This window comes from Quercus robur, chromosome 9, assembly GCF_932294415.1.
Source record: "Quercus robur chromosome 9, dhQueRobu3.1, whole genome shotgun sequence".
NCBI classification, from domain to species: domain Eukaryota; kingdom Viridiplantae; phylum Streptophyta; class Magnoliopsida; order Fagales; family Fagaceae; genus Quercus; species Quercus robur.
Window position 1 is genome coordinate 22,870,274 of NC_065542.1, and position 18,766 is coordinate 22,889,039.

General features: G+C 33.8%; 1 protein-coding gene across 1 annotated transcript; it reads left to right on the forward strand.

The window, feature by feature from the left end:
• The first annotated feature begins 15,035 nt into the window (after positions 1-15,035).
• LOC126699685 (MDIS1-interacting receptor like kinase 2-like) lies at positions 15,036-18,557 on the forward strand. The gene is made up of 2 exons (XM_050397636.1): positions 15,036-17,863; positions 17,943-18,557. Exons 1-2 carry the CDS (start codon positions 15,103-15,105, stop codon positions 18,233-18,235), a joined length of 3,054 nt encoding a protein of 1,017 aa, XP_050253593.1. The 5' UTR covers positions 15,036-15,102; the 3' UTR covers positions 18,236-18,557.
• The last annotated feature ends 209 nt before the right edge of the window (positions 18,558-18,766 follow it).

Consider the following 18,766-nt stretch of genomic DNA (forward strand, 5'->3'; position numbering starts at 1 on the left):
ACATGCAAATCATGGAGGTAGCAACAAATCACCAAATAAACTAAATGCAGCGGAAATTAAATTGACACAGTGATTTGTTGACAAATGGGAAAAACATCTCGCAAGGCAAAAACCCTATCAGGTGAATTTAAGGTCACCATTCCTAAGAATCCACTAATCAATAATCAAGCGGTTACAAGTATAAGAAATCTTACCACTAGCCTGGCCTATCCCAAAACACCAATCTACAGTTGAACCTTCGCTCCAATATCCAATTGGACTTGATATTGTAGTAGCCTTTTTCCTTTGTTGCATAAATCTCCAATTTGTGACTAACTCCTTTGCATGAATCCTAGTATGTGACTAACTCCAGCAACTTAAATGATTGTTGTTTGGCTGCAAAGTTCTTCATTGTATAAATGATGAAGATCAAGAAACACTTCGTTACAAAACCCTAAGGCGTACAAATGCAGTAGCTTCACACAGAGTATATGAGTTACATATTTTTGAGAGGGGTCAATATTATTCAAGATCAGTTTGTATGGGAAAAAAAGCTTGTCATTGGTTGCTGTCAAAATTGGAGCAAACGGTGTTAGATCATAATTCTAGACATTTCTTTACATTCAGAGAGAGTGATATTGTGTATATGTTCCACAAGTGTTCTAATGCTTATGGAAATTATATTGTCGTGATTAAACTTAAGGCTGAGGGTCATAGAAGATGGGTGGTCATACCAAAAGGAAAGGTGATGCGTGGGTGGAGGGGGTTCAACTTTGAGCTACAGAGTTTAATAACACCCAAAAAGCCAATGAAAATCTTAGATGGGATGCACAAGCAGCTGTAATCTGATGTGAATGTTTCTCATTCTTTTGTGGCAGTGGTTAGAGGAGAGAAGCAAAAGACTATTGTGGCTTCGGATTCTAGGCCTCTTGCCATTGACAAGGGAAAAAGTATCATTAGAGATCCTTCATTAGTTGTACAAAATCCAATGAAGCACTACGTGACGAGAAGGAAATGAACTAGGAAATTTTTCCAGAGGAGAAACCGATAAGCAGTGGTGAGGGGCAGGTTCAGAGCATTAAAATTCACCCGAAATTAGTGGAAAATTTTCAAACAAGGTCACCATTATGATTTGATTAAAATCAAAAGGAAAGAAAATGCAAAAATCATGGGAATCCCAAGTATTTAGGAGGGGATTAATGATTGTGTGTAGTGAAGGAAATAAGAGGCGGGTTCGGTGGGGTTTCCATAAAGGAATAGACAAATTAGTAATTCAGCCGATCACTCACAACACATACCCAGATGGATCAAAGAGTTTAAAAAAAAATAGAACAAGTAGTGGGTTCAGTTAAGCCCAGTCAATGCAATAACATGGGCCTATCTCAAGCCCAACTAAAGGCTGGATCAGCCACATCACTCACAACACATACCAAATGGAACAAGGAGTGTTAAAAACAAAAGAACTAATTGAGGGTTCAACGAAGCCCAATCACGATAATAACATAGGCCTACCTCAAGATCAACTAAAGGTTGGGGAAGTTATTACGGCCCATGATAACTGTGAAATCCAGATGGATTTGGGACATTTAGTTATATCATTTGTTGCCCATAGTAGTTGGGAGCGAGGAGAATCCTCAAAGGCAGCAGCATTATAGTCACACACTAGAGTTTTATCACTTTAGCAATGTTCTTCGAGTCAATCGAAGCAATTGAGTAGAGTGATTGTCTCGACTAGGTGTTTGGTGTTTGGGTTGAGATCGGATTTGGTGGGAAGTACCTGGGAGTTTACTTACTTGTTGATGTTGCTGGATCGGGCGATTCTATGGACTGATTCAATCTTCTATACTGTTACAGAGTTGATAGGTCAGATGAGTGTGATGCAATCAGCAGTGGTAGGTGATACATGGAGTCACAGGCTTTGGGGTTGGAGGTGCAGACAAAAAAGGGTCATTTAGAGCTGGTGGAGTCATCACCAATACTAAATTTGGGCTCGAATTTGCCTTGTGCTGAATGGGCTAGACTAGGGGAAGTTGAGGAAAGTGGAAAGGGAAGTCCTATGCTGTGTACACCTTTAAACATAGTTGATCCATTTTTGCAAGACAATGCTACTGGAATTTTGGAGATTGATGAAGGTAGATTGGAGGCATCTCGTTAGGTTAAATATAGAATCCGTGGGTTCAGTAAATCGGTTGAGTTATCTGTGGATAGACATGAGCAACTATGTATTACTTTGTTAGTAAAAAATGAGCAGGAATTGGAGGCAGCTAGGGTGATGAAAAGGGGGGTTGTTGGTGTTGTGGGCGCCAACGCACATGGTTGCTTGGGGAGTACGCCTCGGGCGAGTGGACCGAGGCAGAGAAAAGGAATTGCCACCTTTTTTTTTTTTTTTTTTTTTAACAAACAAGAATATGTAGACCTCTTTGAGTATCTAACTAATCCCTTGGGTATGTGCAGTCCCCCCGTCCCATATATACTGGGTTATTATAGGAAAGAATCCCATGGGAGTGGCCCCAAGATGTTGGCAAGAGATTTCAAACCCAGAATCTCATAGATATATATCATGAGGCCTTAGGAACTACTATGGTAACCCCTTGAAGTTATAATTTTCATAAAAGTTGAATTGACAAAATTTTCACAAGTTATTATATGGCCAACACTGACCAATTTTTTTGCATGCTAATAACAACTTAATATTTTGATGATTCATTAAATTTTGATGATTTTTTTTTATTACAACTTAATATTTTGATGATTCATTAAATTTTGATGATTTTTTTTTATTTGAAGATTACTGGTTAATAGTTGCTCCAGAAATTGAAATATCAAGGCCCATTTGATAAGAGATTTCTAATAACGTTGTTTAAGTGTTGTGAAAATATATGTGGGTTGAAAATACATGTTGTGGTATTTAAACACTGAAAACTGTTATTTGAGTTACATTACCAAACAGACCCTAAATCTTTTGAAACAAGTGTTTTTGCAGAGAGGAAATTAGCTACCAATTTTCCATGCGAATCCGAGCAAAGAGTCAAGGTGAAGTGGAATTTACATAAAAGTTAAAACTGAATCAATTTCTTGTACATGCATGGTAACTTCAAGTTCCAAGTCTTAATTTTCATCATGTTCAAATGTCCAATGTCCCACATTCAAAGCTTTTTTCTTTTTCTTTTTTTTTTTTGTTTTTTGTTTTTTTGTAAGTATACCAACTAAATGTCTTGGTAATTTGTGGGCCATTTGGAATAATTGCAAATGCACCAATTTTTCTAGCCAACCTCTTACCAAATGTTCCACATTCAAAGCTTTTCTCTAATTTTTGTTGTGTCTAGGAGAAAAGATCACTAAGAGGAAACATAAAAGTCTTTTTTTTGGAAGAAAAACTTCCAAGTTTGACTTGACGTTTTGTACATATAGTTAGAAAAATCCAATCTTAAAGTAAGTAATTTGATTGGTAATTTGAAAAGGTTTTTCTCCAAACTAGTTTGGTGATACACTCTTCAAAATCCTCCTATATCTTTTTATTAGATGTGAATTTTCAAAAATTAATGTTAGATATCATGTTTTTATTATATCTTTTATACTTGCAAAATTTCAAAATAATTAAAGATCAATAGCTATATCATCAATCAAATTTTTTAATTTCAAATTTTTGTGATATAAAATTATAAATAAAAAATAGATTTATTAATCGAATAGTAAATAATATTCAATTTAAACGAAATTCGATATGTGTATATTAAGAACATAAAGAAAATGCAATACAATCCAATGGTTAGATTTTCAAAATTCGCATCCAATAAAGAGATATACGAGGAATTTAGGGTTCGGTTAATGGGTACTCTTAAGACATTTATTAATAGTTCATTTTAGGAAATTAACAAAGTTTGGCTTCATATATTCTTAACACACTTGTCAAATTTTGTGATAATCGGATATTATTTACTATATAATACATAAACTTATTTTTAATACATAATTTTAAACTACAAAAACTTGCTATTTAAACAATTAATTGATGGCATGATCTTTTGGAAAGTTTCAAGCATGGAGGATATAAGAAGAAAATGGAACCTAATGATGGAGTTGTCACATCCAATAAAAAGATATTGAGTGAAGTTGTAGTCTTAGGGTACAACGTAGTTTGTAGCTAAACTTTATTCTTAGGAAAGTTTTAATATCACTTTTGTAGAAAATATAAAAATCTATTAAAAAATCAATTACGTTGTTCTTTTCTCCTAAAAAGTTTATAAAATTACTTACTAAACCAATTCCTTTAGGGCATTCATTAACTTTTCTCATTTAGAATAATTGCAATTGCACTAATTCCTCGAGTCAAGCACCTCTTACCAAATGTCCCACATTCAAAGCTTTTCTCTAATTTTCTCGTGATTACTCACTAATGGTATGTTTGGTTGGGATGATTTTGGGAAAGATGGAAAAAGATGAGAAGAAAATAAGAGAGAAAATAGTTGAGAAATGTGTTTGGTTGGAAGGCGGAGGGAAAGAAAAAACCGGTGGGGACTGACTATTTTCTCTTCATGTCCACCAACTTTTGTGCATGTGAAAAGAATATTTGGTCTTTGGTGCTTTGCTACTCGTTCTTCCTTTTTTTTTTTTTTTTTTTTCCTTCTCCGCTCCACCTACTTCTTTTATTCTCTTTGCACTTCTTTTTCTTCTTCTTTTATTCTTTAGATTTTGTTAGCTCTTGCTTTCCTTTCTATGCTTCTATCTTCTTCCCTTTTTTCCTCGCTTCCTTTTTTTTTTTTTTTTTTTTATTTACTCGATTTTGCTTCCTCTCTTTGCTTTTATCTGATGCGAACCTCAATAGACACGCTTTGAGACCCAACAAAAATATTGGAATACTTGCCCAAGAAAGCTAAAATTCAGATTTTGATAGAAAACCCTGACCCAACATTTATAAGTGAAACGTGAACCAAAGGTATAAGTAACACCTTGACCCAATAATTATAATTGAATAACGAACCAAAGGTATAAAGTTTGAATGCCACAAGGAAGAATCCCTGATAAGTTCACAGTTCTTGAAGAATCGAAAGAAAAGCAAAGCCTCACCTTTTCTGATTTTTATTCAATAATTCTCTATTACAATGAGTGCATGCTACTTATAAGGCATGACTGAAAAATAGAAAATACGAAAAATGTAGTAAATAATAAAACCCTAAATAAAAGTTGATTTGGTCTAAAATTAGCATATCCAAAATAGGAAAATAGCTAAAAAATGTTCTAAATAATAAAAGCCTAAAGGTAGATTTGGTCTAAAATAATAAGTTCCAAAATAGAAAAAATGGCTATTAACTAATATGGGGCTGGAAAGTCAATCAGCCATTAATCCACGCCATAAATCACGCCCAATCAAAGTAGATTAGCCCTCAATAGCTTGGATTAAATTTATTACACCTTCATCTTCCTTTGGGTCAAGCTTGGAATGTCCTGCGTTAGAATCAGCCCATTAAGTGCTTCTTGGATCTTGCTTTAGTAATAGGCCCAACTAGAACATGTAATGGATCCTTGAATGCTTTGTGATTCTCATCACTATCTCTTGTATTTTTTTTTTTTTTTTTTAATATGGATGCCTCATTTTTTTTTCTTTTTTTGAATTGAAGGATATGTTTCAGCTTTTTGGAATATGGTTGTAGTTAATTGATATTTGATAGTCAACTTATCTTTTTAAAAATGGGACTCGATTGGACCATGAACCAAACACCAATCTAGTCTGGTTCATATAAAAACCAAAATATTAAATTAATTTAAAATAATAAAGAAGGGGGTAAGATTTAACCAGTTTTGAAGAATAGGTGAGGATGATAGGAACATGCTTTTTTTCAACAAATCACTGCCTTTTTTAGATCGGGCAATAAGGGACCGTGGACTCAGCAATGGCAGTAATGGAGGCACTACACCAAGGAGCGTGGACCAAGTGTTACACCTCTTTGACAACAACAAGAACCAGAGGCTATAGAGAGGTTCTACGTAACTACTAGTTCTAGTTGATAGTTGATAGAGTCTTTCACTAAGACAAACTGAACAAACACCTGGTGATTATTTGTGTTTTGATTTTTGGTGCTTCTTGCACCACTTAACATTAGGCTTTGGCCTACCCCCATTACCTCCTTTGATCTCCTTAGGCTTTGCCGTTTGGGTCTTTGATCATTGTCTCGCTATGTGGTTGTGTTGGTGAATATTATAAACGATAATTATTAGTTTACTTGGCTATATATGAGTGGAGAGATGGTGTGGGCTCCAAGCTTTTTGTGGGGCTAGCAGCGTAAAAAACCTGGGTAGGTCACACCAAAAAAATGAAAGGCAAGCAATGAACTATTTCTCTCTAAGTGCACAACAAACGATGTCGTGGTGAACCTCATTTATCAGAAAAGGAAGAAATTCAAATTTGAGAACAAGAATGATTTCGGAATAATATTGTGGGGTTAGTGTACCTTTACTCATGTGTTTATGGACCATGGAGCAATGCCAACTTTAAGAATTTTTCTTAGAATAGTCATTAAGAAATTTAATTATGGAGAATTTAATATAAAAAAGAACTTAAATATATTGATATTATCAAATAAAATACACAGTTACATGATGTTTTATAATTTTTTTTTATTAAAAAAAATGAGAAAACAAAAAAGTATGTATGAAAGATAAAGTGATGAAAATAGAGAATGCTGAAATGAGAGTAATAAAATGAGAGAGTCTAAAATAATGATAAATTAAGAAGAGAAAAATGGAGAGAGAGAGAGAGAGAGCAATGGATGATACCTGTTGCGACTACGAGCTGAGCCACTGAGAAACACTTATAAGGCTACAATATTTCTCTTCGTACTGTTTTTTAAGAAAAAGGAAATTAAATATTATTTTTATGGAATGAGTTGAACGAGTACGAATCTAAATAATTAGGGTTTTTATTTTATTTTTTAATGGGCTTTTTGTTGAATATTTTTCTCATTTGCTATTGTTTAGCCAAATCTTGTTGTTGTTTGGACTATGTTTGCTAATATTTGGGCTAAATTTTAGAATTGTGTTAAGGACACAACAACTAAGTTATTAATTCTCAAGTTTGGCACTCAATTTAAAAAAAAAAAAAAAAATAGACAAAACATATATATATATATAGATTCTTTGCAAGTCAAGGTGTTCCCCTACCTTAGAGCACTAGCATTGGGGGGGTGTAAACACGCCCTAATTGCTATTTTACAAGCAAAACCTCAAAAAGCTTTCTCCATCTGGGTGTGGGTTTCCAAATTATTTTGCAACCTGTGAACAATTGTTTATTATTTTTCACTCACACGTATTTTCAAAAAATACAAACAACATTACTAGAACAACATTACCAAACGGGCTTAGTTTTTAAAACCATGTTTCACACTAACTTTATGACTATTTTTTATATAATTTTTTATATTTATCTTTTTGAATAGCTTTTTGACCAGCTTCAAACGAATTGGTAAAGATAATTTTCGTGTAATGGTACTTTCTGTGTGAAATCTGTATCAAATCCTTTCTCTTTTTCCCATCATCATCAAAACTGACTTGAAAAAAGTGTTTTCCCTCTTTTCTCTGGTTGCGTTGGCCATCTTACATTCCTCATTCGATGTTGCCTCTCTTTCTGTGAATGAAGAGGCAAAGATAGATGTTCTACTTAATTGGAAAGCTAGTCTTCAAAATGAAAAACAGTCACCCCTGCCTTCATGGACTCTCCTTCCTAATAATGCAGCCAATTCTTCAAACAATCAATATGCTATACTTATTTGTTAAACCAATAACATATTATATAGATATAAATGATAGTGTTAGATTTTAGACCCTTGGAAAACACAAATTGTTTAATCTAATTTATAGCCAAGTTGTTACTTAGTTCAATTAAACAGGTCTAGGTTAAACAGGTCTAGGTTAAACAAGTACCAATAATATTATAAATAGCAGAAAAGTAAAGAACACAATCGATATGATGACCTAGGAAAACCATTGAAACAGACCAGTTTCAAGGTAAAAAACTTGAGAATGATTTAACCTAAACAATCCATAAGGCAACAATTCACTAATAGAATGGTAGAATACTATTGGATTCAGTCACACGTAGCTCCGAATGTACGGACTCTTATATTATAAATTTGTTGCACACAAACACTCTAGTTTATGACTCTGAGAGTTCCACTCAAAGATTTAGATCATCACCTAAGCTATCTAGAGATGGTAGCAATTTCTACAACATTAGGAGGCACAATATGCACTCTTCTCTCTTTGAACAAAAACGTGTCTTATGGTTTCCCTTAAATACTAGAAGAATTAGATTTGAAACCTTAATAACTTAATGGGCTTAATGGGCTGTTGGGCTTTAATTAAATTCTGTAGATCCATATCTTGATCGTTCGAGCCTTCTTCTCGATTAGTCGAACTTGGCATGTTTCAAATTTCTGAACTTGCATCTTCCTTATTCTTATATTTTGACTTGCAGTACCTTGAGCGTTGTTTAGTCATAACCCTCCTCTCTCTTAACAAAAACGTGTCTTATGGTTTCCTTTAGATACAAGAAAAATTAGATTTGATACCTTAATAACTTAATGGGCTGTTGGGCTTTAATTAAATTATGCAGATCCATGTCTCGATTGGTTGAGCCTTCTTCTCGATTAGTTGAACTTGGCATGTTTCGAATTTCTGAACTTGCATCTTCCTTATTCTTATATCCTGACTTGCAGTACCTGGAGTATTGTCTAGTCATAACAATAGACTTAGAAATCTATATTTAAATAAATTTATGCTCACAATTTGCTAGTTGTTCTAAATTTTTAGAACCTAACAAATAGTAACAATTCTTGTCTGCAAGATGTCATTAGAGAAACCAAAAAGTGTTGTTTTAAGAGCTATTGTGCAAAACAATTGCTGCGTAATTTTATTAATTAGCCGAAATAAAATACATCTAGGTGCTGTTATTATATACGCATTTAGAAACAGAGCAAGAGGAATTAAGCAAAAACAGAAATCCAAATCCAACGACCTTCTTAACTGGTATACAGTAGGGACTGACTTCCAATTAGGCACTGACAAAAATGTGTATGAAGGACTTAGAAGAATCACGTGATCTGCACATGTATCAAAATACTACAATTATACAACTTGTAGTATAAAGCATCATTGAGTCTAAGCTACATGTTGCTGTACAAGTCATCTTCTTCATGTCTTCTTTCAATCCACTGGTTTAGTTGCTGGTTTAGCTAGATTTCTAACAAATGTACAGTGTATAGCGAACTTAGCTAGAGGAAGCTTACCATGACAGTTGGGCTTAGTAAGCCATTCGTTACACTTACCAATAGCATGCCTATAGCTGTATGAGTAGGGACAGATCTAGGATTTTAAGCTAGCGGAGGTTGGAAAAAAAAAAAAAAATCCATGTAGTATTGTAAAATTATAAATATACAAAATCGTTATTTCTAAATACATTAAAATGCAATCATCTACCAACAAAGACAAAAACAAAAACAAAATAATGTTTTTTTTAGTACTAAGTTGGCTAGAATTTTTTTTTTTTTTTTGGTTGAAATTAGAGCATTTACAGTGATGGTGCTAAAACTTTTTAGCTTTTAGTACATCCAAAAGCTACTTTATCTATTTTACCACCACACTTTACAATACACCCAATATCAAATATTCTATTTTTTTATCACTTCATTTAAAATAATATAAAAAATTCATTAAAATAATAAGGAAGAGAGAGAATTTGAGTTTTTTAATTGAAGGAAGAGATATAATCTTAATAAAATTTTGTATTTTATTTTTAACAACTTGCTACAGTCAACTGGTATTTATACCAATTAATGTAATTGCAAAAAATTTAGCTTCAGCTTCTTCAATAACACATGAATTTTTTGTTCTTTGGTGGTAAAATAGTTTTTTTTTTTTTTGTTAAAATACAATCACTATTTTGAATATTTTTATTATTTTTGTTAAGTTTTTGGATTGGATAGTTGCTATTTAGGTTAGGCTAGTTAAATTGATTGGGGAGAAGGAGGGCCCAACTATAAAAATGAAATATAGGATGATTATAAAATAAAATAAAATTGGACCTAGGGGGGCCCAGGCCCCCACCTATGTCCATCCCTGTGTATAAGTTATCAACACAATGAGTTGTAAATGAACTAAGCTTGAGATTAGCTAGAGAAAAAGTTTGTTCATGTTTGTGTATAAACAAGCCAAGCTTAAGTCTTAGTTTTTAACTTCTTTAACAAACAAGTTAGGCCCAAGCAAAAAAAATTATTCATGAACAAGCTCGTGAACATTAGGGCTTGATACAAAATAAGATAAGTCTAGGCTTGTTTGTGGGTTTGGTAATAAGTTTGATATTGTTGAGGAAAAAACCTAAATTCCCTCAATGTCTATATGTAAATTACAATCTACCAACAATAAAAACTACTCTATGATCCTAAGATCTAGATTCGCATGATTAATGGAACAAACTAAGTCAAGCCGAGATCAAGCTTTTAGAGTTTTTGATGAGCTCAAGCTCAAACATAATTTATAGGCTTGGTTAGAACCTGAGCCAAGTTTGAACTTTTTACTTTCGTTGTTAAACCAAACTCAAATACTCGCTACTAGACAAAGCTTGGTTCTTTACAATTCTATGTGACAACATGTAGGCAACTTAAACCATAGGTATTAGGTAGACAACTTAAATTTCGGCCAAACCATATATAGGTAAATTATAATTTGCCCTAAATATATTAAAATAAAAAGTGTGTAAAAAATTGGTATAGGAGAGGGAAATATATCATAATAGAAAGTGTGTAAATAATTGGTGTGAGTGCTTATGGGTAGGTAATGACAAAGAAGAATTAAAAGGTATTAGAAACATTTTTTTTTTGGATAAAAAAAAGGTGTCAAAAACACAGAATCTTAGTGCTTGACTACTTTTAAATTGCAAAATGAGTCCAAAATCTTGTTAAAATCCAAATAAATTAGACTTATTGTTCACTCTGATATTGAAGGAAAGTTAGTCATTATGCATGATGATGGTCTGCTGGTCTAATTTCAAGGCTTAATCAATCACTAATACAATCCCATGTTTTCCACACACACACACACACACAAAAAAAAGTTTTTACTTTAGCAACTTTAAAAGGATTTTCCTTAGGTGTTCAAACTTGAAATACTCTTCTATATTAGAAATACAAATAATTTTTTAATTAAAAAGAAATTCTCTAAACACGCGCTAATATTTATATAAACAGGTTAGAAAAACCAAAACTCATGGTTTTGTTGAAAAAAAAAAACTACCAAAACACCACTGTGGGTGAGAAAAAATCCTCCTAATCCAGAACATAGGTTTTTTGGTCCGCTTCTTTTTCTTGGTTTCCCATTTTAATTTTCTATCCCAATTTGGGGAGAAAATGTTTAGGAGGACCTCAAGAGAAAAAAATTAGGTCTCACCAGTTTTCCTTCGACCAATTCACCCAACAAAACATCCCAATAAATTTCTTTCCTTTCCTTTTTCCTTCTTTCCTAAAATCCACTAACAAACTCTTAAACAATTTATTTTCTTTAAATAATTATTTATTATTATTATTTCAACTACCACCATACTCTCTCTCTCTCTCTCTCTCTCTCTCTCTCTCTCTCTCTCTCTCTCTCTCTCTCTCTCTCTCTCTCTCTCTCGGATTGGAAAAATCTAGAAAAGAGAGTCAAGGCAAGAGTGGGTATGACAAAAGTGACAAACAAGTGAGGAAAAATATATTAAAATAGAAAGTGTGTAAATAATTGGTATGAGTGCTTACAGGTTGATGATGACAAAGAAGAATTAAAAGGTGTTAGAAACTTTAAGGAAAAAAAAAAGAGTTGTTAGAAACTTTTTTTTGATAAAAAGAAAAGGTGTAAGAAACATGGAATCTCAAAGCTTGACTACTTAAATTGCTATATGAGTCCAAAGTCTTGTTAAAATCCAAATAAATTAGATTCATTGTTCACTTTGATGTTGAAGGAAAGTTCCTCGTTATGCATGATGATGGTCTGCTTATCTAATTTAAGCCCATGTTTTTATTTTTATTTATTTATTTATTTATTTATTACTTGTAACAAGTCTTAATCATCTTCTTCTTCTATTTATTTATTTATTTTTGAATTTGTGGTTTCCTTACTCTTAATCTCACATTTTTTGTTTTTATTTTTTGTGTTTTGTTTTTATTTTTTCCGATTCTCTTCTTCTCTATTTTGAATTTAAAAAACAAAAAATACACTTGTACTATAAAGTTGTTACTATAACTTCTACCATATATCTTTTTTTTCCCTAAATTGCAACCCATTTACCAAAATAAAACATAAATAAATGTCTTCTTTTCCCCTCCCTTTGTTTCTCTTTGAGGCATTAACATATATTTGAGTATGACTTCAATGTGAGTGAAATCTCATATTGAATAACAATGACAAAAGTAGGTGACTACAATAACATAGTTAGGCCCAAAGGTCCCAAATTCACAAGTCTAAGGTTTTTTGGTTAAATGGTATCCTGTTAGGAACCCTTATATAAATAATAATTATTGTAATGTTGTATTTAGTTAGTTAGTTACAATTCCAAGTAGGTTAATATATTTAACACATGTTGGAATTATTAATAATGCACATGGGAAATAATAGAACCATTAGAATAAGGTCATATGAGCCAATAGAATAGTTTTATAGTTCTATAAATATCTATTAGTAATCGCATTTCCATCATTGAAGAATAAACCAACTCAATACTTAGTGCATTTCCTCTCTCTCTTAATATTTCTCTATGGAGGATGACTACCTCAAATTAAGTCAATTTCCTTACAATTACCATCGATTCCCCCATAATTCCTATCCATCCCCATTAGGAACCACCGGGTTCCTAACATATCCTTACATGTTTATTTGGAGCTAGTGTGTGTAAATATTTTTGTTTAAAGTCACATTTATTTATATTTTTGAGCTCCTTTTCCCTAATCTAGAGGGTCTAATTAATTTCCATTGCTAAAGGGTAGGGGTGTGTAACGAACCCGCCAACTAGCCAAAACCGACTTGACTCAACCAAACCTAACCCAATGGATTGGGTTGGTTTTTAGGGTTGGTGGGTTAGTTGGGTCATGATTTTTTTATTTTTATATTTTTTTTAACAGTGTGGGATTGGGTTGGGTTTAGGTCATGAGATTTACAGATCCACCTAACTCGACCCAACCCACCTATAATTAATATATTCTTAAAATTTAAAAAACATATTAAAAAATTATATAATTTTGTTACTTACTTTTTTGCCCCCCTTCCTAAATAAAACCCAAACTCTAAAATTTTCTCATATAGTTTGTGTTTGTTTGGTATTATGCTCGTGATTATTTGATTATAAATTTGCTCTAAGTTATTTTCATATAGTAATTAAAAAACTGTCCAACTCATGGGTCTACCTGACCTAACCGATCACGTGAGTTGAATTGGACCCCTGTGATGGGTTGGATTTTTTTTTTAACCCCCCATAATGAGTTGGGTTGAAAAAACTCATCAACGGGACCCATTAAAGTTGTCTCCAGCATACAATTAAGCTAGATTTCTACAAATAGCGAATCTAGAAAATTGTTACAATACAAATGAAACCCAAAAATACATAGAAATTTGTCATGAGAGATAAGTGAACACCAAACAATACCACTATCTTTCTTTTCTTCTCTTTTAGGAGGTGTTTCGTACACCCACTCAAACACACATTTTCAGTTTTTAAACAATATTATACGTATTTTCACACACATTTTCACTCACACGTATTTCCACACATGTTTATAAATAACAATACACATATTTTTAAGTGCATGTACCAAACACCCTCTTAACAGTTTATTTTTAAACCATGTTTCTCACTGACTTTTTAACTAGCTATTTTTCTTTTTTCTTTTTTCTTTTTTTTATTAAAGGAATAACTTTTTGACTTTCAGGGTCCGTTTGGATACAATTTATTTTGTTGAAAACTGAAAACACTGTAACAAAATAATTTTTAAATATGTGAATAGTACTGTGGGACCCATTTTTAATATTTTTTTTCTAAATAAAGTGGTTATGGGTCCTATGAGAAGAAGAAGAACAAATCCAAATTCATAGACCGGTTTTTCTGCATTCTTTTGGTAACTTAATGACTTTTTTTTTTTTTTTCTTTTCACACTAAGTGAGCGTTTGGATTTGCGTTTTCTCCTCACGTTCAGCGTTTGCGTTTTATTAACGCTGGGACCCATGCTACAGTAAAACAAAATAAACGCGTTTTCCTTTTTTTTTTTTTTTTTTTTTGATGTACGCGTTTCAACTTTTAGGAGACAAAGTGCACTATTCATGTACTATTCACGGGACCCATAACCATTTTATTTAGAAAAAAATATTAAAAATGGGTCACACGGCACTATTCACACGTTTAAAAATTATTTTGCTATAGTGTTTTCAATTTTCAGCAAAATAAAACTGAACGTGAGGAGAAAACGCAAATCCAAACGCTCACTTAGTGTGAAGAAGAAGAACAAATCCAAATTCATAGACCGGTTTTCCCGCATTCTTTTGGAAACTTAATGACTTTTTTTTTCTTTTCACACTAAGTGAGCGTTTGGATTTGCATTTTCTCCTCACGTTCAGCGTTTGCGTTTTATTAACGCTGGGACCCATGCTACAGTAAAACGCAATAAACGCGTTTTCCTTTCTTTTCTTTTTTTAATGCACGCGTTTTAGCTTTTAGGAGACAGAGTGCACTGTTCACGGGACCCACAACCACTTTATTTAGAAAAAAAATATTAAAAATGGGTACCACGGTACTATTCACACATTTAAAAATTAGTTTGCTATAGTGTTTTCATTTTTCAGCAAAATAAGCTGTTTCCAAACGAACCCTAACTTTATTACTTTTTTTTATATAAGTTTTTTTTATTTATCTTTTTGAATAGCTTTTTGACGAGTTTCAAACGAATTGGTAAAGATAATTTCCATGTAATGGTACTAGCCGTGTGAAATCTGTATCAAATCCTTTCTCTCTTACGCACCATCGTCAAAACTGATTGGACCTGTAAATAGTGCGGGGGAACGTAGACATTTTAAATAGAATTCTGAACCAGTTTGCAACTTGTAAAACAAAGAGCCATGGCATTGACTAACTTGAAAAAAGTGTTTTCCCTCTTTTCTCTGGTCGCGTTGGCCATCTTACATTCCTCATTCGATGTTGCCTCTCTTTCTGTGAATGAAGAGGCAGAGATGGATGCTCTACTCAATTGGAAAGCTAGTCTTCAAAATGGGACACAGTCACCCCTGCCTTCATGGATTCTCCTTCCTAATAATGCAACCAATTCTTTGAGCAATCAAAATACAAGCTCAAGCTCAAGCCCATGCAGTTGGTTCGGTATTTCTTGCACCCAAGCAGGAAGTGTTACTACATTAAACTTGACGAACTCTCGCTTGAAAGGTACGCTTCATGATTTTCCATTCTCATCTCTCCCTAGTCTTGCTTACCTTGATCTCAGCATGAATGAGCTATTTGGTACAATCCCTCTTGAAATTAGTCACCTCTCCAAACTCATATGTCTTGATCTGTCCTTCAATTACTTTTCGGGGGCAATCCCACGGCAGATTGGCCTACTGATCAATCTTGAGATCCTGTCCCTAGCTGAAAATCAGTTAAACAGCTCGATTCCTCCAGAAATAGGCCAGTTGAAGTCTCTCAATGCCCTTTCTTTGTATGCCAACAATCTCCGTGGCTCCATTCCTGCTTCTTTAGGTAATTTGAGCAACCTGATTGAGTTGTATCTCAATGATAATGTGCTTTTGAATTCCATTCCAGCATCTTTGGGCGATTTAAGCAACTTGGCTTATTTTGCCCTTCATAATAATCTACTCTCTGCCTCCATTCCACCAGAAATTGGAAACCTTAGCAATTTACTTGAACTTAATATATGTAACAATAGTTTAACAGGTCCCATTCCTTATAGTATTGGAAACCTTGAAATGCTAACATTGTTGCAAGTGTTTGAAAATCACCTCAACGGCTCCATCCCCCCAGAAATTGGAAATTTAAAGTCCATAACTACTCTTGATCTCTGCAACAATCAATTAAGTGGTACTGTTCCAATTTCCTTGGGTAATTTAAGTTCCTTAGAAGTTCTATATCTTCGTGAAAACCAATTTTCTGGTCCTATTCCTCAAGAGATAGGAAATCTCACAAAGTTGACTACGCTGGTGTTGAATACAAACCACTTTACTGGTTTTTTGCCTCAAAACTTATGCCAAAGTGGATCTCTCCAAGGTTTTTTTGCATATGACAACCATCTCATAGGTCCAATACCAAAAACCTTGAAGACTTGCATGAGTTTAATTAGAGTCCGCCTTCAACAAAACCAACTCTTTGGGAATTTATCTGAAGATTTTGGTGTTTATAGAAACCTGCAATACATGGATCTAAGTTACAATAGATTTTATGGTGAAATCTCTCACAGTTGGAGTAGGTGCCCGCAACTAGGCACCCTGCTGATTGCTGGGAATGGTATTGGTGGTGGCATACTACCTGAAATTGGAAACTTCACTCAAGTCCATGTACTTGATCTTTCTTATAATCGGTTGGTTTGGAAGCTACCAAAGGAATTTGGGAAGTTGACTTCTTTGTTGAAATTGAAGTTGAATGGAAACCAACTTTCTGGTGATATATCTCCAGAGCTTGGATCATTGACAAATCTTGAGATTCTGGATCTATCCAGTAATAGATTTGACAACTCGATCCCCAGAATTATAGGGAACTTTTTGAAACTACACTATTTGAATATGAGCAACAACAAGTTTTGCCATGATATTCCAGTTGAAATTTGTAATTTAGCTCAGTTGTCCCAGCTAGATTTGAGTCATAACTCGCTCGAAGGAAAGATACCTTCACAAATTGGCAAGCTTCACAGCTTGGAGATGTTGAATTTCTCCCACAATAACCTCTCTGGTTTTATTCCAATTGCTTTTGAAGAGATGCATGGTTTGTCATATGTGGACATATCCTATAATAAGTTGGAGGGCCCTCTTCCGAATACGAAAGCATTTCAAGATGCTTGCATAGAAGCACTACAAGGAAATAAAAGGCTGTGTGGAAATGTTACAGGATTGCAACCCTGTGTGGTAGGAAGAACAGTTTCAAAGACGGGACCCAAAATCGTTTTGTTAATCATTTTCCCTCTTTTTGGAACACTATCACTTGTATTGATGTTTCTTGGAGTTTTCCTCATTTTGCAAAGAAATAGGAAGGACCCTCATATAGATCAAACGACTAACACAGACAATGAGAAAGTGTTTTCAATATCAACTTTTGATGGAAAAGCAATGTACAAGGAAATCATTGAAGCAACACAGGGTTTTGATGATATGTTTTGTATTGGGAGGGGAAAACATGGAACTGTGTATAAAGCAACTCTAACATCAGGAAACACGGTGGCAGTAAAGAAACTCCAATCCTTGTGTGATGGTGAGATTGTACAACAAAAAGAGTTCTTCAATGAGATAAAGGCATTAACAGAAATACGCCACCGAAACATCGTAAAATTGCATGGCTTTTGTTCACAATCACAACACTCATTTTTGATTTATAAGTACTTTGAAAGGGGTAGCTTGGCCACAATTTTGAGCAGTGATGGAGGAGCAAAGGAGTTGGACTGGAATAAGAGGATGAATATCATCAAAGGTTTGGCTCATGCTCTATCTTACATGCACCATGATTGCTCACCACCAATTGTTCACAGGGACATATCAAGCAAAAATGTTTTGCTGGATTCAGATTACGAGGCTCATGTTTCAGACTTTGGCACAGCTAAGCTTCTTAATCGAGACTCATCCAATTGGACTTCATTTGCCGGTACATATGGATATGTTGCACTAGGTAATATACTTATTTCTTCAATCATTATAGAACATAGATTACATCAATACATTGGCATAATATTTTGCTTTTTTTGTAGAGCTTGCTTATACCATGAAGATAACTGAGAAATGCGATGTGTTTAGCTTTGGAGTTTTGGCTATTGAAGTGATCAAAGGAAGGCATCCTGGTGAAATCACCTCCATTCTATCAGCTTCATCCGTGGAGGAGAATATTTTGTTGAAAGATTTGTTTGACCTACGCATTCCACCTCCCATGCTGCAGGCTGAGAATCAACTAATACTCATCATAAAGCTGGCAATTGAATGCTTGCGAGCGAATCCAGAATCTAGACCAACTATGCACATGGTTTCTCGGGTGTTATCAAGCTAAAGTACACTTTCTTAGAGCCATCCACCGTCCGACTCTGACTAGGACAAGAAAGAACATGAAAGAATATGAATTTTATGGGGCACTATATTTTGTCAAATTTATGCTGCTGACCAGATCTTTAATTACGTACAAGTATTAATAATGTGCTGCTGGAAACACAGATTTAAGGGCATTGTGATTGTACATTTTTGATTGGCTATTTTGGTATATGCATAAATAATTCAAATGTAGTAAAAAAGAGATTAATGGTGATCTTTTTGTTTTAGTCATTTATATTCCAACTGAGGCATATAAAAGGGTAGATGGAAAAATTTTAGTTATAGTTTGCGCTTTGTTTGCAAGCCAATTGTCAATAACTGATGGTAACCATTCTTGTCTGCAAGATGTCATTGTCATTAGAGATAGATAGACCAAAAATTGTAGTTTAAAGAGCTATTGTGCAAGAAACTTGCTGAGTAATTTTATTGATTAGCCGGAATAAAATACATCAAGGTGCTCTATATACACTTGAAACAGAGCAAAAGAGACTAA